General features: G+C 37.6%; 1 protein-coding gene across 6 annotated transcripts in view; it reads left to right on the forward strand.

The window, feature by feature from the left end:
* Positions 1–24,837, forward strand: part of AFTPH (aftiphilin) — a 47,985-nt gene that overhangs the window by 3,051 nt on the left and 20,097 nt on the right. For 5 of the 6 annotated variants that reach the window (XR_008465743.1, XM_054197122.1, XM_054197123.1 and 2 more), the window contains exons 2-5: positions 8,939–10,736; positions 21,906–22,057; positions 22,571–22,697; positions 23,022–23,078. Coding sequence is in view for 5 of the 6 variants with exons in the window: in XM_054197122.1 (XP_054053097.1) it covers positions 8,970–10,736; positions 21,906–22,057; positions 22,571–22,697; positions 23,022–23,078 (2,103 nt within the window). In the remaining variant the exon portion in view is untranslated. The remainder of the gene's footprint in view (positions 1–8,938; positions 10,737–21,905; positions 22,058–22,570; positions 22,698–23,021; positions 23,079–24,837) is intronic. The other variant, XM_054197126.1, reaches the window with a different exon arrangement.

Below are 24,837 nucleotides of genomic sequence, written 5' to 3' on the forward strand. Positions count from 1 at the left end.
TGGGCAGTTGTAATCTGCTCTTTACTGTAGTCTGTGTGAAGTTTGAAGGGTTTATATGTTTTGGAAAACATACTGCTCTGTAAATAAATCTTTGTGAACAGTTGACCTTAAATAATCTAGTTCTAATACTTTCTAATCCAGCATCTTTTCATCTTAATTTAGAACAGGTTCCCAGCTAGCATGTTTCACGGTAACATCCAGAAACAAATTTTCTCACTGAGTTGAACGTTGTTTTAAAAGGAATTTAAGAAATGGTAAGAATGAAAACATCCCAGCTATGTGTTACTTACGACATCTGTCTTTACACATTGTATGGATGTGTGCTCTATGTGGGACACACATATTGTGTTCCCACAGAGACGGATTTTAAACCTGATTGGCTTTCCCAGCCAGATGTGTTTGCCTATATGAATTAAAAACATACTTGTTACAGCATTTTCCCCACCATTTATGGATTTAGGTACAGACAGTGTCTTTATCTGCAGCTGTTAAGGCAAGTCAGTAGATTTTGAGTTGAAATGTTACAATTTTTTACTTATATTAACTTTATAAAAATAACCTTTTCTTTTGGTTTTGGGGAAGTGATGCTGTTCTTGGTTAAAAAAGAGTTTCATAAACTAACAGAACATTTAGATTTGTATATTTTCAAATGTTCTTCCGATTCTACAGCTAAGCCTAAATGAAATGGGGGAAAAACAACTAGTGGAAGTAGGTTTAGTTGCTTCTTTATATAATCTAACAAGATTTAAAGACAGGCATATGTATCCCAAAACTGTTTTAATTTCACATTTGTGCCACCTAATTTAGTCTTCCTCTACTCTCAGTGATGGGAGGAAGAGGAGCACTGTCAAAGAGGTTTGAAACTTGTATGAGCTGGATTGTCTGAGGAAGAATGAGCTGCCTGAGATATGTGCCTGAATCCTGATGGCAGTCTCCTGAGTTCTGTTACTTTAATGTTCATTTTACGTACAACGCTTTCTAATAGAAGGTGTCCAGCATATTTCGTGTTTGTTGAAACCACAGTAATGTACAGTGGTATCGATTAATTCCAAATGTCGGCTAGTGAGAAATAAGGCTCAGATACATTGGCCTTATTGGAACTGGAGAACATTGTTTTCCTCAACTCGTAGATGTCCAAGTGGGGAAAAAAAAGTGCTCTGAAACTCCTGCTGTGGGTAATGGACCTTCTGGCTGTAACAGCATTAGATTCAAAATCGAAAACATTGATTTCTCAGAGGCTTTATGAAGTAAACATTTTCTTGCTGTATTTTGTTTGCTGGTAACTTATTCCAAAAGTAAAAGTAAGCTTATTAAAGCAATATAAGAACATATTGACTTCAGCCTGGGCAATGACTCTCTTTCTAGAGTGGATTTGGGTTGTAAGAGTGCTGTTCTAATAGATAAGCGCTCCTCGTTTACAATGGCCCATCTAGAAATAAGTTCTCGGATGCAGAAAGACAGTAAGTCCATTTTCCATTGTTCATAAACCAGTGAAAAGGTAAAGTTATAACAGAAGAGGACAGCTTTTCCTATCAGAAGCCAACATTTTGCTGTAATGAGAAGTCTAAATCTGGTCCTTACTGCATTATTTTTGGTATCTGCTTGCGGAATTCCCTTGCAGTAGAAGAGTTAAATGTTCTTGGAAAGATAGATGCTAGCAGCTAATGACTTGAATCCATCTCCTTGTCAATACAAGGTTTTTACTGTAGGGCATTTCAGTAACATTGTTGTTTCTGTCACAGAGATCTTGATCATGCCATTTCTGATTATTTTGTTTTCTTTATGCTTTAAGCGGTGGGTTGCTTAACTCAGCTTTGCTTTCAGAATAATCCGCAGTTGAGAGGTTATCCATTGCTTTGCTAATGTCCATCTTAAGTTAAAGGCAACATTCTGCTCTATGAGCAGTTTCTTTTAAATCTAGATGTCTCAAATATTTCTTTAGAGATATTCTTTGTTTGTGTCCTCCCTGGTTTTCTTTAGGTCTTATGTAAGAGCCAAACATGCTATTTCAAGTTTTGCCTTAGAAGATACACAGAGGAACTATTTATACCTGCTTTTGTGTATTATAATTGCATTGTTCTCTTTGCTGCCATGTCTTTGTTAGACTGTTACTATTATTCTACAAAAAGGTAATGAACAAGGGTGTGATCAGTGTATAAGGAAAGCAGACATTATTCCCTATTTAGTGCAGGCAAATAATAAGATACCTGGTCTGATAGTAAACGTTTTAGAAACCTAGTTAGTCATTTGAGATAAAAGAAGGGTATACATTTTGCCTTTCTGAATTCTTGCCCTCTAAAAACTTACATCAACTACTACTCTCGTCTTTTCCAGTATTACTGATTTCTGTTTTCTCTGTTCTTTTGAGTGTTTTAAATCAACCTGAGGTACATTCTTAAATGCTTGTGACCTTGGAAAAAAAGTTTAAAAAAGAGCTGCAGTAACAGAATTGAATCTGACCAAATTAACCAGCAATGTTTGTGGGGTTTTCTTTCTTTAAAGTAAAATGTCAATATGTACTTTTGTACATATTGGTGAATTACACTTATAACGTGACTTTATCAGTGGTCTTATATTTATGATACTGAAACTTGTTTGTGAAATTTCTTCATAATGAATATCAAAGTGTGAATATAAAGAAACACATGGAAGCAAGAAAGTTAACTAGTGTTTTCAGCTGGATATTTTTGTTTTGAAAACAGTGTGTTTGCAGGAAAAAAATAGTATCTGGAAGAGAACACAACTTTTTAGTAGTTTTTTTTCTCGAAAACGTTGGGCAACTGCGTGTCATGAGGAATTGATGGAAATCCATCATCAGTCTAATATTATAAACTATTGTGATTCAGAAAAGCTTGCTGACACTTGACAACGTAAATCTGGTTGTGGCTAAAATAATCTGGTCTAAACATGACACTTGAATGCTTAAACTCTTTCACATTCTTCACTTCAAGGTGTAAGGTCTGCTGCCAGAAGCCTGGGTTTTTGCGTGTTCCAAGTCATGGAAACAGCTGATCTATTATGTGCAAGTAAAAACTGTTATAATTGCCCTCAAAGCAACATCCTCACTATATAGTGTGCTGAAAAATCAGTGTTTTGCATTTGTGTAAAACTTGCATGTTTCAATGAACAGATAGGTATAAAAGTGCATGTTAACTTCATAGCTGACTTAAATTTGGGAGCCAATTCCCTCAAAAATATGGGGATGTTAAATAATCTGCATATCAGTCATAAATTTGTTCAAATTCTACTTAGTGAGTTAAATCACGTTTTGGGTTGATCACTTGAAATACCAACTTTACAAAATTATATAGCCTAATGTCATGACCAAGAATATGTCTGAGTTGGGTATAAAGTACTACAAAAGATGAAGCCACAGTTCCAGCTCTTAGGCCCTATTTGAGATGCCAGACAAAGCAGGGATTAACTAAATGGATTAATGAACAAAGTTGTTGTTCTGTCAGACCTGTGGGTTTTCCCCATGTTAATATTCCAGTGGACAGCAACGAATTTGGTTCAATAGTTTGTGGTTGGCAGGTGGAACACTCTTGAATGTTGAGAAGGGGGATCATAATGAAATTCTTTCTGAACAAAACTACATTAAGGCTAAAAATTCCCATGCTGTTTTTTATATTACAAGGAGAATTGGGATTATGCCCCATTTAAAAAAAATTTTAAAAATCACTCATTAGTCAGTAAAGGGGATGGGGAATACTGATATGACTCTTTTCCTTCTGTTTCACTTTGAGTATGATGTTCTTTTGAGTTCTGTAAACAACAACTAAGTTGTATTAACAAGCTTACACTCATATATAATATAGATTCATACATTTTGGAGCTCTTTAACTTTGGCTTTTAAAATGCAGCTGTAACATAATTACAAATAGTTGACATATTTTTAAAAAAATATATATGCAAGTCCTGCAGTTGATTATGCAGTTTGTTCTTACAGGTTAAACTGATTAAACATGTAGTAGACTATCAAACCTATGATCAGGTTTTTAAATGCACAGTTAATGTTCCTTGCAGATCCTGTTTTGGCAACCATTATTGAAACATATCTGGAGCAGAGTATTGTGCTACTGGACTGCTGCTGTGTAAATGATCCCTGTGATGTTTTAAAAGTGCTTTGAAATGAAAAATTGAAGGAAGTTTCTTCTTCTCTATGGCAGAAATTGCAGGAGAGAAAATATTTAGATGTTGGAGATCTTCCTACATGTTTGATTGGGCTTTGGTAGTCTGCTTCATCCCCTGTGCAGCCTCTTCACGTTATCTTTGTCCTGTGCTTGTCCCTACTATTCTTCTTGCTTGCCTCCCTTTTTTCATATTACCTGGAAAGAAAAAGAGTCTTGTACGTCAGTTCCCTTTGACTGTGATGCTTGCTGCTCTCATGTTATTCAGTTTGTGTTCTGCATGCTGCATCTTGGGGTTTTTTTAGATCGTCTTTGCCCCTAAGGGTTTTCTCAACTCTATTATGATTTATTTTTAGCTGAGGTTAAGAGAATAATATAGTAAATGGCCAACAAAAAAGATGGGTAGAGTTGTTACGATGGATAATATATGGAAGTATGTCCAGTGCAGGTTCAGAATTCATTTTTGTCGGCATTTCTTGCATGAGATCTTTTGATGTCAAGTGACAGAGCAGTTACTGATATAGAGCTGAATGTGATATTTCAAATAACTCAAGGGAAAACCAACTTATACAAGCTTATAAATCTGAGAAGGTTTAAAAATAAAACAAAACGTGCATGGTTTTGGTGAAAGATACAGACAAATTTTCTTTTTATTGGGGAAGTTCAGAGGTTTTTTCCAAGGCCTCTGATTCATAGTGTTAGGATATGTCTTTGAGATACAGGGTAAAAAAAAAAAAAAAAAAAACACCAAACTTTTTTGTTAGGCTGTTTTTCAGTCTGAATCATGATGACTGCAATTTTGTTATTTAGTTTACGCAATATTGGCCTATATAATGCATAAATTAGGGGGCTCATCAGCATCCTTCTGTATCTATTTCCTCTCCATAAATGTAATCTATGGTAATCTAGGTAGGCCACTGAGGTGGTGGTGCTTTGTAGCCAAGGAGAAGAGTTGTAGGTAATCAAAGTACTTTCCAAGATTTTAGAAAACTTTAGGCTGTAGGAATACAATGTAGATTTGTTTCATTACCAAACCAGCAAAACCATAGTTTACTGCCATTCTTTATGTACAGTGCTGTAAGTTTATGTATTTAACAGTTGGAAACAAATTGGAGGTTGCTTCTGTTTTCAGCTTTTTCCTCCCCTTCTCGTGACTTTTCATCAATAAAACAAAGTTTCTGGGTGAGGGGAAGTTGGTCTACCTAGATTTAGTCTCTTTTTTTACTTGAATATAATTGCTTGTGTGACTTGATTGTTCTATAACTGTTTCAAAAGAAGAAAAATCTGATCTGTATCCATTTGGAGTTATTTTATATGTAGTATGATACTTTTGTGTTAAACTTGATCTTTATTACTCATACTGCATGGAAAGCTTCAAGGTTGGATCTTACAGACTTCAGAAATCTTGGTTTCAAAAATCAAATGCATTAACTTCCTAGCTTTAGCTTGTGTCAGCACACAAGCATTTGACTTTATAAAACATTACATGCTTTACAGACTACCTGTTTGAGAGTAATTGAAATATTTAGGGATTTTATTTGGGTTTCTGCTTCAAATTTCTATGGGTTTAGTTATATGGCTTTTTCTTTCCAATGTAAATCAACATGCTGTAGAACCGTTACTTCCTGTTTTAGAAACTTTTTTTTCTAAATGGCTTTAGAGATGTGCTTTAGAGGGCTTGTACATCTCTGCCTAATAAAGAATAACACATCTAATCATGACATAAAACTACTGTTGAGGTTGCAGTGGCTTCAATCATAGTACTTGGTCTTGCGCAAGGAGCTGCTTATCCCACCCTCCAGTATTATTCCTCAGAAGCTGATCAAGGGTGGGTTTTTTTTTTTAGGATTCTTGTTTTCACCTTCCTTCTTTCCAGCCATTTCATTGTTTCTGTTTAAGCTTCTTTTTCCTCTGGGATGTTAAAGGTTTATATCCAGTCAGTGCTGTCCTTGAAATATTGTTGAGGGGTTTTTTGTTTGTTTCAAGGAATGGTTTCTTGCCCTTACAGTCTCTTCAACATTTGTCACATGGGGTAGGATGATAAATATAGTGTCAACTAAATTTTCCAAATAGGTTTAACAACTATTGTTAAACTTCAGGAAGTCTAATAATAAATTTATGCTACTCTCTACTGAGATTCGTTGGGAAACTTGTGAACTCAAATTTAATTACAAGATAGGATTTGTTATAACCAAATAAACCCACTCTTTTCTGGTTTTTTGGTGGGTTTTTTTGTTGTTTTGTTTTTTTTTTAATTTAAAAATAGAAACAAAGAAATCCTTTCCCTTTTCCAGGAATTAGAGGGGGGCAGTGAGGCCAATCCTGATTGATGTCATTTTCTCTGTCCTTTCTCTTAAATGTCCTGCATTCCTAAAAAGCTACTGATTCATGACCCTAGGAGTCATGAATTGCAGACACGATACCATTTGCTGTTTAACCACCTCCCCTATAGCTTTAAATAGTGCTGTCCTCCAGATAAGGTGCCTTCAGATGAGCACAGCTAATATATACCAATATCTACCTAACCGGTCTTTTTTTGCACAAAAGAACAACCAGCACTCCACCTACCAGGGTATATCGTTGTGTATAGCGTATGGATCTTCCTCTGCAGTGAAACATTCAGAAAGCAATTGTAGTCTGGATATACCGGGTGTTTAATCTTAGTGTTGATGGTTGACTGCAGTAGACCGTGGAAATCCGGATATAAAGAAGGAATGGCTGCTCTGATAGTTACAAAGAAGAAATGCTAATATTGTATTTAGTAGACTGAAAACCCTGAAGCTTGGAAAGTGAACAGGTTGGAGTAGTCTCGGTGGGAACACAAAGTCACACTCTACAGAAATCTTGGAAAAGATCTTTTACATTCCTGTGTGGCATTAAACAGCGATTGCTAGACCTTGATGTAAAAGGGAGAGTGCTCTTGAGAGATGAGGCCTCTGAGATAAGAGAGTGAAGCTCTTCTCTCAAATACCTTCTTAAGCAGCTGGTGCTGAGTAAGCGTATGTGGGAGCTTGTTGACAACTTACTCTTTATTCTAAACAAAATTCTTTTGCAGTCTTCTTCAGTTTGCATGTGATGTTACAAATTACTTCATGTTTTCATCTGATAAGCATGATGTTCTTTTGTAACTGCAAAATAACCTTTTTACAAAAAATTGTAGCTATGTTAGTCACCTTAAAGATACCAGACCTTCCTGGCAAATACCAAGAGTTGTTTGGCTCAAGCGCTGTGGCATGTCATGCTTGAGAAGAACTGCAGAGCTTGTTGTTACTATACCCTGTGTGTGCTGCTGTTTAGGTGCCTGTACAAAGTCCTTTGCTAAAGCTGTTGGAATTAAGGATCATGTTTTGTCTGTGTTTCAGAACTAGTATTGTAAAGTCTGCACTTATTCTGCAGGTTAGAAATTCGAATATTTGCTAATATGTATAGGTTGTTTCAACTCTCTGTAGATAATGCTTAGTATGTTGTTACAATTTATTCATGACAAGTGTCATTGGAAATGGAAACTTGGTTGTAGCTCTGGCTTTAAGCTATGAATTAGTGATGTGTACAATTGTGAATCTGTAAATAGTAGTAGTTACTGCTTCATTAATCACACACGATATTGAAAAAAATCAAGATCACTCTTTAGGACAGAAAATTTTCCATCTGTACCTTGCTGTTACTGTAATGGTTTGCAATGTTAAGACAGAGTCCTTAATCTGTTTCTATCTAGGCCATGGGACTACTTTCTTCTCTTTTCTACCCGCCCCCCCCCCGATTTAGTGATTTGCATTTAAATATTTTATGGATAATCTTGCTCCATTCTGCTTTTGAGAATAAGCTTTGTTGAAGAAGTTTGTTTTGCTCTAGGCTTTGCTGATGTTTATAATGTTTTTTCCCAACTGGCAGTTTGTAATACATGGCAGCAGCTGTGGAGACAGCGTATTGGCTCGCAGTTATGAAATCCAAACAACAGGGAGACCTAACAGAGACCCATGAATTGGTAGAGAGAAACTTAAACAGCAGGGCAGTGGATCCTAGCTAGCGATTAACAAACAATAGGACAAGAGGAAATGGCTTCAAGTTGCCACAGGGGAGGTTTAGATTGGATATTAGGAAACATTTCTTCACCAAAAGGGTTATCAAGCATTGGAACAGGCTGTACAGGGACATGGTTGAATGACCATCCCTGGAGGTATTTAAAAGACAGGTAGACATGGTGCTGAGGGACATGGGTTAGTGGTGGTTTTGGCAGTGCTAGGTTAATGGTTGGACTCAATGATCTCTTAGGTCCCTTCCAACCTAGACGATTCTATGATTATAACAGCAGTTCCTTCCTCCACTCCTTCACAGTTTCAAAGGTTATGGAAGCATCTTTTGAAATCTTTGACGCTACTGAAGGTGCCTTACATACATGATTGTTGTGGTATAGTCCATTAAGTGGCTTAATTACTGTCACACAGTCAGTGAGCTGAGTGGGGCAAATGATGGACCAGGATCACTGGCTATTTTATGAATTGCTGGTGATGGGAGGTAGAGAACCAAGGGGTTAAAACTGAGCTTAGTCGCGTCAGCGTATTGCACAACAGCTTAAGACAGATATGTTTTGTGTTCTGGCATTTCAGCACTGACTGCTGAGAAGATGATCATGTAGTAGTTTACAAGAGACTTGAACTGTCCCCAGTAGATTCTCTGTGACTTCTAAAACAAAAGAATTGGTTAGAAAATGGGTTTGGGGAATGTTTCTTTCACAGTAAAAACAAAACGTATGAGATGACAAAAGCTAGCCAAATTCTAATAAACTTCTCTTTTTTTCCCTATTACAGAAATACATTAACTTTGAAGTGGAACTAAACAATGGAACCAGATATTATTCGAATGTACTCCTCATCCCCTCCACCACTGGACAATGGAGCCGATGATGATGAAGATGATGAATTTGGAGAATTTGGAGGATTTTCTGGTGTAAGCACTGCTGGTGTAGCTTTTGCTGATTTTGATACACCAGACTATGGTCATCCAAAGGAAGAGTTTATACCCACAAATCATTTCATCCCACTTCATGATTATTCTGACAATGTAGCTAGCATTGCAACTTTCACATCTGTCAAAAATGTTAAAGATAAAGACTGCCTTGCAGAGCTTCCTACTCTTAGTAAGGAACTTTCTGATACGTCGGCTACTAGTACCAGCCAAGAAAAATCTAAGTTTAGAACTTCAGGTACTGCTTTAGAAGAAATAAACAAAAGAGGGGAACAAAGAGACAACACTGGGAAATCAGAGGGTTTTTCTTCTCGTGTGGTTAGAACTAGTATAGCAGTTGAGAGCCAGGATGAGCAAATAGATGCTTGTAATGGTGAGAAACTTCCATGTCTAGAGATTCTAACAAACGGATTTGCAGCGTCGGACCCTGTAAATCCTCAGGGAACAGAAGATCTAGACAGTATCAGTGACTCAAAGGGACTGAAAACTGTTAGCGTCCATAGTACTGAGCAAAATTTGAACTCAATGCCTAGCTCAGGTGAAGACTTTGCAGATTTTGCTACGTTCTCAAACAAAACCCCAATCCATTTAGCGGGAACAGGACCCACAACATGCAGTGTTCTTAATGAAAGAGACTCTCTGAGCATTCAGGAGAACAACAGGATAAACAGAGTAACTCTTATTGAAGAAGAGGTTCGCATTTCAGAAATCAGTTGTGAACAGGGTCCCTCAGCACTGGAAGATAATGAATTTGCGATTTCTAGTACGTCTCAGACAACTGGAAGTTCAATATGCACTACTGAAAATGGAGAACGCAGTGGGAGGAGAAGACAACATGGTGTAGAGAATGGCAAAAATTTTACTAGGCCTGATGACTCTTCGGGAACAGAGGACATCAAGGTTGATAAAATCCAAAGCCTAAGCTGTCTTGCAGGAGAAAAATTGGGCGATTCTGAAGATCTTAAGAATGGTGCAAGTAGTACTGAAGTTGTAGCTTGCAGTGATGCGCATGATGATTTTGGTGATTTTGGTTCAGTCAGCAGTGCATCTCCCAACTTCATTAATACTCAAGAATCAATAAATGCCCTAGATTCAGAAGGAGCTTCCGAACATCCCGCACATATTAGCGAACCTAATGATGAATTTGGTGAATTCAGGGACACAAGTACTGTTTCTCAGCAGCCAGCAAGGTTAGATCAAGCTGAAGTAAATCAGACTGATGACACTTTAGAATGTGTTACTACCAGTAAAACTTCACGCTTAGACTTTGAGCATACTACTGAGGTAGAAAATGGTGATGATAGTGAATTTGGAGACTTTGATTCAGTGCCAAAACCTCAAGATGATAGTGTTGCTTTTCAGGACTCTGATGACTTTGCGGACTTCAGTTCAGCAGGTTGTAACCAGGCTACAGACTGGAATGCTTTTGAAGATGAACAAAAAGACAGCTGTTCTTGGGCTGCCTTTGGAGACGAGCAAGCTGGTGAATCTCATCACAGAAAAGAGACGTGGCAGTCACATAGGACAGACGTGTCTGCCAGGATTGATGGTCCAGTATTACACAAGACTGACAGTTTTGCTTTAGCATCTTTCCAAGGAACTGCCAGTAAGCAATCTCAAGAGCCAGCACTTTCAGTTCAGGTAAGGATGTTCTTGATCTCATTCAGTCTTGTTCTGCTGTTGTGCATACACTTCTTCCTGGTTCCTGCTTCTGCATACAACAAATGTTTGGCTAGTCTTTCTTTGTCTTGTGGGTGAGACGGGCTGGTGTGAAATTGTATGCTGTGTTTGCATCTTGTATCTTTTGTAGTGCTATTTCCCGTAGAAAAATGAGTGGGGTATGCCGGAACTTGTATGCAAAACTTGTATGTTTTGATGATTATATGCAGTCCTTTACATAAACTGATCAAAGGAATGAGCCGTCAAACATCTCAGTGTCTGTGATAATTCTTCCTTTGCTTCATAGTTTACTGCCTTTTGCGGGGGGCGGGCGCTCTGATGTTGCCTTTTCATAAAATAGTGGTGTGACTGGAAGCTGAGATTACTGGTTCCCAGAACGTTTCACGATCATTCTCTCTCGTGTTTTCAAAATCTGATTTAAAGTGATGACAACTTGTAACTCGCTGCACTCATTTGCTTAGAGCAGAGAGCATGATAAAGTTCTGTCCCTGGTATTCCAGCTCCTGGGAAGTTAACCATTTAAAAGTTATTTAAAAATAAGTCTCAGTTATACATTAATTGTGGGAAGCTCCATGTTATAGCAGCATCACAAAAATAGCACTGTGATTTCTTAAAGCTAATGCCTAGTTCTAATCTGGAGTTTTGGGGAGGGTGAAGCACATAGGTTTACTTTTTTACCCCCACACCCTAGTGTTTCTACTTTAGTGGCTAAGTATGTGTTAATTCTTAATCAATTCCTTCCAAAGTCTTCTCACCAGTCATCTTTAAGATATGTGCCTGTTTATACATAGATAATTTTTAATACTACTTTTAGAAGATTCAGAGCAACAAATTGATTTTTAAATTCTCTTCACTGCTGCTTTTTAATCATGTCATCCCATGTAAGTAGTTCAGAATATGCTCTGTCTTTTTGAAATGTGCAACAACACCAGCAATAAAGGGTATTAGTAGTAACATGTGTCTAAAAGGTTTGGATCTTCTCTGTCAGTCTAAGGAAATGAGGTAAATTCTTTCTTCCAGGACCTTGTGTAGGCTTGGTGACAGCCCTCCCTCTTTTCATTTCCTACCAGTGACAGGTGAAATGGCTTTTCAGAAGAAAGTTGTGCCAGCTGGAGCTTTGCATGTGTCAGCAAATGGAATGGAGCTTTTGGGGCTCAGCTCTGATTTCTTGTCACATTAAAAGGTGTGAGCCTCAGCTCCTGACACATACTTCTTACTGTTTTGTGCAGTGATTAACATGCCAAATTTCAAACTGGCTTTATGACCCAAAAAAAGACTCGGAAGTGAACCTGCAGGTGCATTTTTGTGCCTGTGCAAAACCTTGCTCATCATCACCTGAATGCATGGGTCTGTTTCTCAAGCTGAAAGCACGAATCTATTGTTACCTGTTCTGTTGGTCACTCACCCATGAAATTGGAGAGTATTAAGGTCATTAGTGCAATTAATCTAAACTGTTCCTGTTGCCACTTGAAAGAATCTGACAAAGAAATGGGGTGGGGAGGTGATTCTAGTAAATCATCCATTTTTCTAGTTAATCGTGCTGCTAATTGATAGTCTGAAGGTTTCAGACATTTATTTTTGCTTAGAATTTTCCATAATTTTATGATGGTGTTTCAATAAAAAACAATTCTGAATGTAGATGTTTATAAAAGCAGAACATTCAGAAGTTCTGTAATTATTTTTTTTCCCCTCCCATAATTCTGCCTGAACAAAAGATAACAGCCAAGTTACAATGGAAGTTCTTCAGTGATCTGTCATTAAGTCATACGGTAGTTTGGTTAGATCGTAAAGCAAGTTTTAAGACTTAAAACATATTTTTTTTATTCCTTGTCTTGATGCTACAGCCAGTTTTGACTGTTTGTATATAAAGTGATGTTCTGCCTCCCCTGCCAGTGAGGAAGTACAACTCAAAGAATGTTTTACACAAATAAGCTGTAGAGGAAGTTAAGCTGGATATGTTTTCTCTGTTGCAATAGTTTCCTTAGCCTTGCAATGACTGTTAGTTGCTACATTATTATTTTTTTTCAGCTAACTCTTAAAACAATAGTTACGCATTTTCAAAACTCACTTTATGTTCTGTAAGTGGTTTAAGTTCTGGAAGGATCTATTGAAACCTTTTTATATTTAAAAAAAAAACTTTGTTTCAATGTTAAGTAGTAATTCTGTTTTTAATCCATTGAGCCACAGTTTAGTAAATTGCAATTAGAAACATTGAGATTAGTTGAGTCAACATGAGCCAGCAGAGAGTCCCAGTACTTTGAGTGCAGAATCTTAGTAACATTAAACTCAGATTTTTATTGGCTTCCTTACTTTCAATTAAGATGATGTCACTGAGGTCAAACCACAAAATACAGCATTTTAAAGTATTTGCTGATCTTCTGTTTACCATGTATTAAAGCTGAGTTCTGGAGCTGTTTGAGGCAAAAGCAGAAACACTTGCATGCAAAATAAAGCTAGGGAGAGGTAAGTGGACAAAGTGTTTTGTTACCCTGACCAAAAAAGGGTAAGGAGGAGTAGACCGCTTGCATCAATGTATTGCTGGCAGATCTAAAAAACAGTCGCTGTAGCAACTTAAAGTGAGCAGGCTGTGCAAGAGAGAAATACTGTGTCTGTTAGATACTTAAGTGTGAAAACAGAGACCTCAGCATAGGCTAAAGGTGAACTGGGATCATTTACAAGATACTGTGTACACTTGATCTGTAATGTTGAGACTAGGGGAGTCACTGTAATGTGGTAATGAAATAATTTCGAATGGTGTATAAACAGAATGACCCTAATGTAATTCTTTACTCTGCAGATTTCTGCTTTTCTATACTTAGCCAGCAGCACTACTGTTTAAATGTGGCAATTACATATATGGCAATTTTCGTCCATCCAGAATGCAGCATGAAAGTTATTTACCAGTTGCTCAAATTCCCCTGCCAATGGTCTCTGTATATTTTCCTTTCTGTTTCCTTAGTTTGTGTATTCTGGATATGGAGGCAGCAGCAAAATTTTGTGCTTTCTGAATGTGATCTTGATCATAATATAAACTGTAAACAGTCAGGCAAACTGTTTTAAAGATTGTGGATTTGGTATAATGTTTAATTAAAAATTAGACTCTTATAGAATTCAACTAATAAATCCGTTTTTTTCTTACAAAATATAGACTATGAAAGAAGAAAGAGGTAAAAGGTCACAGAAATGACCTGATATAGTGACATGTAGTGGCAAAAAGATCATTATGTCTTTTCTCCTTTGCCTTTGGTCTTAGGCTCTCTGAATCCTGCATATGATCTGAAATGTAGGATTTGTAAGATGCTGACCTCTTCTATTCAGTGGTGTTGAGTGGAGGAAGGAAGAAAAAGGACATGGTATATGATATTCAGTTACAACTACTGAAAGAATTTGTAACCCCTTAGAAAAGGTTCCAGCCTCAAAGGCTGAGGGGCACAGGTACACAAATTGTTCTTTGAACCCATATTAATACTACAGTATACTTTAATTATTTAATGTCTGTTTCAGCTGAAAAATACATAGTAGTTAGTTTCAGTATAGCTGCAGGTTTGCATTAGATATAGATGTGCCTTTGTGTTCACTAAAACTGATTTAGGATGTGGTGGTGGGTGAACTCTTTGATCTGACAAGTTTTGAGCGAACCTGCACTGTGCCTTATGCATTAATCCCCTTTACGTGGTGACATAACACACAACTAAGTTATGTTTATAAGGAATATAAGGCTCGTAGCACTGCTATTCCTGTGAGATAGTGTTGAACATTAGTCAGCTGAGGGGGTTACTCTGCTGTATTGTGCATTAGGAATATACATAGGACTTAGGCAGCAAAGCACAAGAGCAGTTGTTACCTATGGTAATCACATAGGTGGGTAATACGGCTGTGCCTAGCTGTGTTCAAGAAGTAAAGGCATCTCTAGAGGAGGAGGAGGAGATGGATAGCGGCTTGATTGTAAGGCCAAAAGTCTTAAAAATTAACAAATACTGGAAAGTGAGGAAGGGAAGCCTGAACAGTCCTCAACATGGGATTTAAATTCTCTGCTGATTAGAGAGCCTGTGCACGTGGGCTCTACCTCTTCAGATTAATCATACAGTGTGGGTGATGTACAGTTACTAAGCCACAAGTATGCATCAAGACAAAGAAAACCCTGTCACTTGGAGAGTACTTTGTCTTCGGCGATGAATGAAGTCATCCTCTTGGAAAAAAGTAATTATGACCGTAAAGACTTCAGCCTCCCAGTTCACTAAGATAAATGAAGATAGTGTTGGCTAAATTAAGTTCAGACAGTTGGGTAACAACTTGCAGTGTAAATATATCTGTCTGGAAAGGTTGGGTTTTTTAAGTCCATAGCACAGTTCTTAAGTATGTGCAGCTAAATTACAGTAAAACCCATACCATTATTAGTAGCCCATAATTGGGGTATTTCAGAAACATTGTATTTCAAAATGTTCAGAACTTCAGAAACATTGTATTTCAGAAATATTGTATTTCAGAACAGGCTGGTTAAGGGGATCTTACAAAAGAAAATAGTTTGGGAGGGGGTTGTTTTAGCATTTCTGTTTATATACCAGAGATCAAAATCATCTTCCATCTTCTACACATAAGTTTTGTCCACTATACTAATTTTCAGAGCCTGACTGGAGAGTTAGTACACCACCTCTAAATAATAGTAACATGTCCAACCGAAATGGGAGGCAATCTTTGTGTAGTCTAGATATAAATAGCTGTTAAACTTTACTTTGCCCTCATGGAAGATGCAAGATATCGTACATTCTTCAGCTGAGGGAGAATAAGTGTGCACGCCTTCCAGCAAGAAGGAGGGAGACAGCTTCATGTTTCTACACTGAACTTCCCTACAGTTTATAACTCTCTTATATCAAGTAGTAAAAAGAGCAGAGAAGTATTATTCTTCTTTCTCAAGCTACTAAATTTTCAGATTTCCTTTGCAGTTGAGCTCAAGGCCTTTACAGTTACTGTTTAAAAATGTTTTTGGGATATTGAGGACTATCCTTGCCTTCTTTAGTTCTTTAAATTATGTAATAAAAATCTTACTCTTCATTTTGTGTTGGTGAGGTGTTTTTTTTTAGCTCTTGTGGCATCCTCTTCCTGGCTTGTAAATCTCAGTTTAGGACCAGTGTTTCTATTATAAATTACCCGTGGTAATAAAAATTTAATAATTCTGGTTTTTACCTCTAAGAAACATATAGCTCCATCTTAAATTTATCTGCTTTTTGGGGGCGGGTGCGGAGAAAAGCCATCACATTTGAATCATGAGAAGTTAAACCAGTGTTCTTGTAGGCATTGCTTCTTTTTTTTTTTTCACTTCAGGGTTTTTCTGCCTGCAGTTCTTCTCTCATTATTTTTGAGAAGGTGTTCTCTTTGCTGAGCAGAGCCTGCACAGCAGAGAAAGAAAGACATTTTTGCTATGTGGAAGGGAAATTGATTCTTAGTTTAAGCAGTCCATAAAGAAAAAAAGCTGCTCCCATTTAACTAGGAACTTAGTGATTTGTTTGTTTACCGTTGTTTACTGCTACTATTGTTAACTGTTCAGCTGTGTTCAATGCTTGAGCCCAAAAGATGTTGAGACCCACTGAAGCTGAGGGGTGTGTTCCCCAGGGTGAGTTGCATCCATTGAAATCAGTTTCTCAGCTCCCCCTGTGTTAATATCATGTAGTTTAGCTCTTAAAAAAACCAAACCAAAAAACAAACTAGTCCCCAAAACCTAACAGAACCAACCCCCCCCCCCCCCCCCGCCCCAAAAAAAAAACCAAAACAAACAAACACCAAAACAAACCACCCAACCCCCTGCACACACACCTATGGTGACGGTACAGAAAGTATATGGTGACTTAGCTCCTCACAGGCAAATGTGTTGCTGGAAAATATGGTTTGGTTGTTAGAAAATGCAGCAAAGGGGGTTTCTCATTTAATCTCTGCTCTACTTTGTTAAATGGTCATAAAGACCTGCGCTAGGCACTCTCCAGAGCAGTGGGTTCATGATTTAAAATAAATAAATAATAATAAAAAAATCTCTAGTTAATCAGTTTCTTTTCTTGGCTTCTGGTCCCTGAGCTTTGTTCTGCTGGTTTTTTGAGAGCCTTCATTCAGCTTCTGAATTCTAACTAGAAACCAATCATGTCCATATGGACTTTATTCCTTTCCTAAATTATACATCTAGCATCTTGGATCCTTCATATGCTCATTTCTGTCTCCTTTCATATGTTTTTCTATCAGATAAGACTTGAATGTCCAAATACTCTCACTAATTTAACTATTACACTGGTTTTATTTATTCTTAGGTCTTCCAGTTTTGAGTTTGATAGATGCAAACATCCCAGAGCTTGAGTGATGCTTCCTCCATAGCCCTTTTTCCTGGCAGCAGGAAAAGGAGGGCTGAAAATGTGCTCTGCTTTCGAGTCTTTCCCCTTCTTAAAGCACCTCTGAAAGCTGCCAGAGCAGAGATGCCGTGAGCTGTAAGCGTCAGTGGGGAAAATGAGGCATTGTGTTGAGAAATGGGGTTGTCCCCTCCCATGGAGAGCGGGGAGGAAGGAGGGACAAAATGCCACTCCACTCTTCAGCTTCCAGCCTGAGGAGAAGCTCACTGGGTGAGCTCTTGTGTCTGCTCCGCAGCTCATGTGTGGTGGGGACAGTGGAGAGAAGCAAGATGACTGTTGGGTTGGTTTTTTTTACACCCCCTTGTACACAGAGTTCCCTGAAACTTCACCCAAAGAAGCATTACAGCAGTGCTACAGTGAAACCTGCAATTCGTATCAACTGCTTCTGTAGTGTGGCCCAAGTATGTTGTCTTTATGGCAAGTTTTAGTGTCTCCTCTTTTCATAGCTCTGAAGAAAGGCAGTGACCTGTCGCTGTTGAGTTCAGGTGGAGGCAGCTGGGGAGGATTTAGTGTTCCTGGTAGCCAATGTAGATTTGCTGTCTTGAAGGAGTTCATAGGTTCTATAGTCTTGTGGTGGAGAAAAGGAGGAAAAACAAATTCTGTAAACCAAGTATTTTGGCCTTTCAGGTCTGAGGGCTGGATCTTGCCCTCTATTTAACTGCCAAGGAGATAACCACAGGATTAGAATTTATCAGTCTCACTTGAAAGTCTGTTACATCTCTCATATTTGGATTGTTTCAGGTGGTGATTACCATATATCTTAAGTGTTTACCCAAAACATGCAGTCACAGAAACTATGGGGCTTTGAGTTTGTCGCTGTTTGGAGAATCACTGTTAATTTTTGGAATGGCAGCTGTAGCCTTCATTCACATCTTCAGTGAGTGCCGCCAAGAATTACTCTTCTCAAATGGCAGTGGAGAACACTTGGGTATCAAATGCTTTTAGTGACATCAAAAGTGGAGAAAAGTTCTTGTTTTCTTTTTCCCTTTTTTTTTTTTTTTCAGGATTTTTCACCCTGAAAGATGCAGTAGTGTTACTGTTTATGACAGAAGTAATATTTTTTTTACAGTCTGTTTTGTACAAACAATAGATTGAGGTTTGTAGAAGACAGACACTTCCACTAATTTAAAAATCTTGGTAATGCCCTTTATACCTGGGAGCTGTGACCGCAGGATTTCATTACCAATTAGAAGAACAAGTTCAACTGCTTCCTTTGGGGACATTGCCACTGCCTAGGAGCTGTGTGTTTGTACGTTTGTCCCTGTGTCTGTACGTTTGTCCCTGTGTCCGTTTGTACACACTGAATTAATTGCTGTGGTTTGCTATGGAAACCATTCTTCTCTATCGTATATAAATAAGGGCTGAGCATTTCTGGAAATTTAGAAAAGACGAAAGGAAGTGTAAAGAATGCTATAATTAAACTGTTCCTGAAATTTTGGCACAATTCTTGAGCTCAAATTTGAAATTGGGTGCTGACTGAGATGCTGCTTGGTTCCTAGAGACTTTCTGTTAATTCTTTCATTACCTAAGCAAGCATATTCTTAGTCACTAGCATGTTCTCAAATGTTGATCCTTTTCAAGAAACATGATGCCTTGCTGTTTTCATGATGCAGTGCCTTTCGTCTGCCTCTTCCTTTTCACTGGGAATATGTATTCTTGCTGTATTACAGAAATGAAGCATCACCTGTTCATGTACGATAAGGGCAAGTGATATACTGTAGGCAAAATTAAGTTTTAAAACTTAAGTACAGTGTGCTTTTGTATGCTGAAACGTCAGGCTTTAATCTGGAATGCTGTTTAGTTTTACTTCCTAAAAAGGTAAATTAGTGTCTTAGTTCTGGTCAACAAACACAAAACAGCCTACAGGTAATGTGACAAGTATTGTAATTTACTGTATGTCCAAAATGATTGGGCATTAAGAGATGATTAGAAGGAAAATTATGTACTGTAGAAAATGACTCATTATGGTCAGAGTATATCAGAGAGGTAATGAAGAGGAAAAGAAAAAAAGTGAGAGTCAGGTATGTTGTGTAATTCAGATCCTTTGAGAGTATAACTGCTATGGCATTTTGACATTATGCTTTGCAAATAACTGAACCTGGTGCCTGTCCTTGTCAGGCATTTCTTTCCCAGGTAGCAAAACTGAAGAGCTGATGTTTTAAGCAAGTTCAATTTCCTGCTTTTTGCAGTTAGTGGTTGAATGTGGAGAATAGACTGAACAGACTTTGTTCCCAGTTCCCAACTCGTCATCCTGACTGATAAACGTGGTGTTTGCCTCTGTGTTACGTTTCCTGTACTGTGTTTCTGACGTACGTGGTCAGTGGTTTCCTTAACTGAGACAAGCCGAATTTTCAGATAAAAATTCAAATGAGAAATGTTGTAGATAACGATTATAATTGTGAAGCAGATACTCTGGTGCATAAAGGTTTGTCCCAGCTGTATCAGTTGGTCTAATTAAAATATGGAACTGCCACCTACCAGCCTTGCTTCTCTGAACCTTAAATCATTTCAGTTGTAACAAAAAAAAATATCTCTGAGGATTATGTTTGTAAATTCAGTTTTGCTCCTGGAATATACTGCATCTCCACAGGAGGGCTCTGCTGGCATAGCTATGCTAGCAGACGCTGTGGCATTTTTGCCTACTCAGTTTCTTTTCTATTTCTCCAGTAGAAAAGCGGTTTTTGGAGCTGCTGGGTGCCGCCCAGCAGTGCAGCGGAGCGTTGGAGGGTGGCTGTTGTGGAACTCCCAAACTGGAGAGATGGAAGTGCTCCTTTTGTGCTGGGCTGGTGTCTCCTTCCCCTATCAAGGAGAGAAATTTGGGTGCTGCTGTTAAAAACAAGTATATTGGGGAAAAAAAAGGCTTTGATTTCATTTTTATGATCATACCTTGCGATTGGTACTTTTTAATACATGTTAAGAGATTGTTGATTACCTGTTGTTAACGCGTTGAACTTGGCGGGGGAAATATATTCCATGGCAGTGGTACATCTGATGTCTGAGACAGTTCACAGAGCTATAATAAAATTGAAATTCTGTGGCTATGTGTAAATATAACAGAGAGAAGAGGTAGAAATGTAAGGGAACAACTTAAAAAGAAGAAAGCCTACTAAGTTTGTCCAAAAAAAAAAAGGGGGGGGGGATTTTTTTGTTCTTTTTGTGGGGGCAGGAGGTAGTTTAAGAGTTGGGGGTATTTTATTATTTTTAATACTAAATCCAGCTGCTGAGGCCCAAGCGGCAAGAATCAGAGCATTCTCCAGTGCATGCTGTGGAACCGAAATGCCTGGAAACCATTAGTACCAATATATGCTCTTTATATTGCTGAGACCTTACCCTACCCAACAGCAGTGATCATGGCACTGGAGGAGGAAAAAAAGGAGGAGACATTTGCTGCGTTATGGAACTTAAGAACCTTGTCTGCCTTCCTCAGATGCTGGAGTTTCCTTTCTCCCAAGGGACACTGAAGTGATGGCAGCATCAAGACATGGTTGCAACTCCTGTGAGAAGCAGGAAACCCTGCCTAGTCTCTCAAAACCCCAGAATATAGATCTGTAGGCCTCCCGCAAAACTTCTATTTTATTTACATACTCTTGTTGCAAGCTTGTAATGTAAGGCAGCAGAAAGAAGGTCAGACAAGAGTAACATTGATAAAGTTGTGGTTATGCAAACTGTGTTGCTATCTAGCTGGCTTCTTATGCAGCCACAATAAAACTGAGTGGGGATTTTTTTGTTATTTGGCAAGGATAGAAACATTCCCAAGGTTGGCTTTTAACCCCTGCAGGATCACAGCATTCAGCATCAACTGTCTGAATTGTGAAAGGCAGGAAAGGGAAATTGCTTGGAGGAAAGTAATTTTCTTTAAATTAAACAGACTCTAATGTATGAAAATACACATAGGTTTTAGGGCAAGAAAGTAAGGCATTAAGGTATTCATTTTCTTCTTTAGTTTTTTGGTCTGGAGAAGTACAAAACCAATCTTACAAATACTTTTTGACAAACAATACGTTTAAATGCCTTAGTCATGGCTCTTCAGCATTATACCTGACTTTCATGTGAACTGTAGCAAATGAAACTGGGGATGATCCTACATCTGAGTCATTGATACTAACAGTTTTTAGGAAATGTGCCATCTTTGGACTATAAATAGTTTTTCCTTAGCATTTTCAGTGTTATGATCACACCGCGAGCATGTTGCACATCAGGCTGAGTTTTGTGAGACTTTTAATTGCATACATCTTGTGAGAAGTCAAGCTGTCTCATGAATAAATGTTATGTCTGAAGTTTGGGAAGTTTGGATTGAAGTGCATTATCATTAAGTGAGATGATACTGGTTTTGGTTCATATTTCAGATAATGTTGAATACCAAGCTTGCTGAAAAAATGTGTTCAGTAAAACCCTTAGGATGTGTAGAATTGGAGACTTTAAGACATTTTTAAGTAAATGTAGCTTTATACTCATTGTGTGTCTTTTCTGCTAATTTATAACAAAGAGTGATTCTGATAAGAACTATTCTGAACTCTTCTGTAAGACTCACCTCGCAGAGGGCAAGATCCTTCCTGTTTCTCAGTAGCTAGCAGGCTGTATTTGGTGCTTATAAAAAAAATATTGTGGTCCTCTGACAGTTATAGATTTTGTGGTAAGTGAAGCTTTGTATCAACTACGTATCGTTTTCCATTTTCACTTATTTTTATAATTTCAAAGCAGTTAACAAAACTTGACATAAGAATTTTTCTCTTTGATATAGACAACATTGCTAAGTCGTCTGGAACGAATATTTGAAGTCTGTTTTCCTTCCATGCCTGTTCTTGAAATTGAAGAAGAAATAAGTTCCTTGAATCATTTGTTGGAAGCAGGTGACAAGCAGGTGACAACTGAGGAGACTTTAGCAAATACTGGGTAAGAAGCCACAATGCAACAAACTTAAAATGAAGTAGAAACGTGTCGTCTTTGGAACTTAAAACATATAGCAGTAATTCAAAATGAGTTGTTTGCTTCAAGCATTTTTAAAAACTAAGGAGTAAAAGTTAGCCATCTAGCTGAATGCTTGTTTTCAGTGACTGCATATACCAAGAGTATTTCAGCGTATAAACTTAGCAGCATATCATCTTCTTCTAAGTGATGTCTCTGAGTTAATCAGAATATGTCTTCTTAGTTAGACTTGATATAAATTGCTATATTTATTCCTGTGATGACCACGTCCTGTCTGCTGTGGACATCATTTTCCAATAATAAGTGTGAACTATAATTGTTCTGGGAACACTGTGCAGTTTTAGTTCCCCGTGTGTTGTGCTTGGGTGTAAGTTTAATTGGAATGTATAATAAGTCGCTTGCATTAAAAACTAGAATAATTATTCAAGGCTGCTAAGCTGTTTTTCCCGTTGATAACTTGATTTATGATGGGTTGTATAGGGAAGTGATGGACGTGTGGACAGAGCTGCAGGATATCCATGATGCATATGGACTGAGATACCAGTGGGGTGGCTCCCACAGCAACAAAAAGCTTTTGTGCTCCTTGGGAATCGACACAAGAAATATTGTGAGTCTGTCAATAAAACTTGCTTTCTAAATAATGGAGCTGCTTTAAATGTAGAATCAGGTGGAAGTCCTTCTGTGTGAATGCTTGTCTCTTAATTGCATAGCTGCACCAAATGTGGCTTTTCATGACAGACCATCTGACAACTTAATTTTTATAAGCCCTGTTAATATTAAAAGTTGCATTAGTTTTTAACCACGGTGTTACATTTAACATAGTATTTATTCTCTGATATTATTCTCTTACAAGTTATGTAACATTGAAAAAATATTATCATCACTGACACAGAAACTCTTAAGTAAATTTTTTTTGTTGTTGTTTTATCAGCTCTTTACAGGCAACAAGAAACAGCCTGTTATAGTACCCATGTATGCAGCAGGACTGGTAAGCTTTTTTAGTGTTATTTTTTTGTTATAGTTCCAACAACGTTATACAATGAAATATATAAAACAAAGATAACTGCCAGGTATGCTGAAAGATATTTTTGTAGGTACTGTTGTGGCTTAGGTGTCACTTGAAATGCTAGAAAGCAATCATCAAATACGCAATTTTCATTATGTGTGCAAGCGGATACTTTATTTTAAATAAAAAAAAAATCAATTTACTTATTTCATAGAGCAAGCTATTTATCTAATAAGGTGGGCTAGCTACTCCAAGCTCAGTTTGAGACATTTTCTAAAAAAGAAAAAATTATTGAAGTAATGTATTGATGTATATGCAGCAATGAGTTCTTCATGTTGAATTTTAATGATTAAATATAAGGTATAGATGTAAAAAATGTCCACTAAAACTTGACACAAGAAACTAGATGGTTAAACAGTTGTCAAAAATGACAAAGGAACATCAAAACTAATCAAAACATCAGTTCACTTCAGCAGTTGTGGGAAGCCTTGGCGCTAAGAGATGCTTCAAAGGAAGGTTAAGAACTGCTAGATAGTCATGGTATTCCATGAAATGTGCGTAGGAAGCTTTCTCAGCACTCTTGAGCATTACTCTTTGTGCAACTCTTTCTCTGACAGACTGTTTATTAATTACTTGATTGCATCTCAATATTCCTAGGTCAAGAGAGATGCCTGGTAATGCTTTGCAGTGTCGTTGGCTTATTAATAAAGCATACCCATATATATTAAGCTATTAATGCATACAAGAAGCATTGTATAGCGAGTATAGTGTTGCCCCATGCTAGATAAAAAATAACAAGCGTAATTTAGATTTCTGTACATTGAAGGAAACTCAAGTGTCCTGGTGCAGTAAGATCAACTGTTTTCACTTAAGCCGATATTCTTTAATTCCTATTTGGCATTTCAGACTCTGTTCAGTGTCTGTGGTAGTAAAAACATTCAGAAGACAGGATATGCCATTTTTGCTAGTCTGAGCAGAACAAATATGTTCTTCTTTCTGGAAACCTACATATATAAACACACGTACACATATGCTTTTATATGATAATTCACAAATTGAATATTAAAGGATTACAGTTTTCTTTGGTATATATTAAGCCAATTTAATCTGTAGATTAATTTTGTAGAGTGACTTCTACAGTCAGTTTCTAGAGCTGTTATTTTTGACCTTGATGCGTCAAGGTCAGCCCATGCACTTCTTTGCATGTAAGCGTGGTATTCAGACACAGAGACATAAAACATCTCGTAGCAATTGCTGTTTTCATCCTGTAACATATTTGTGAGCAAGACTGTGTTTGTACACAGCATGTGCAGTTACTTTTTGCAACGGATTGTTGTTGCTGATTAATTATCTCCTAAATTTTTTATATACTTGTGCACACTATAAGGTGGATAGAGATGATGGCAGGAGTAAAGTGGCTTGCGGCTTTCTGTTGCCACACTGCTTTGTGTGTTTCTCTGCTGTTCAAAAGAATTGATTTAACTGGTGGTTAAATTCTGAGCTCCCCTAACATGGTGTAGAAACATCTGTGGGACAGCTGATGTTGGTGGCTGACTTCCTAAAATTATTTTAAAATATGCTAGTTGCAAATCCAGTGGTTTTACTTGGGGATTTCTTTTCTCATACTTTATTTTTCCGAGGGGGTTTGCCATGTCTCAGTGCAAACTTTGGTCTTTCTGTAGATCTCTTTCTCTCCCTCAGTTTTATTCAGGAACACCAGGGATTTCAGACGTTTTTTCAT

Source organism: Rissa tridactyla, chromosome 3 (genome assembly GCF_028500815.1).
Source record: "Rissa tridactyla isolate bRisTri1 chromosome 3, bRisTri1.patW.cur.20221130, whole genome shotgun sequence".
NCBI lineage: Eukaryota > Metazoa > Chordata > Aves > Charadriiformes > Laridae > Rissa > Rissa tridactyla.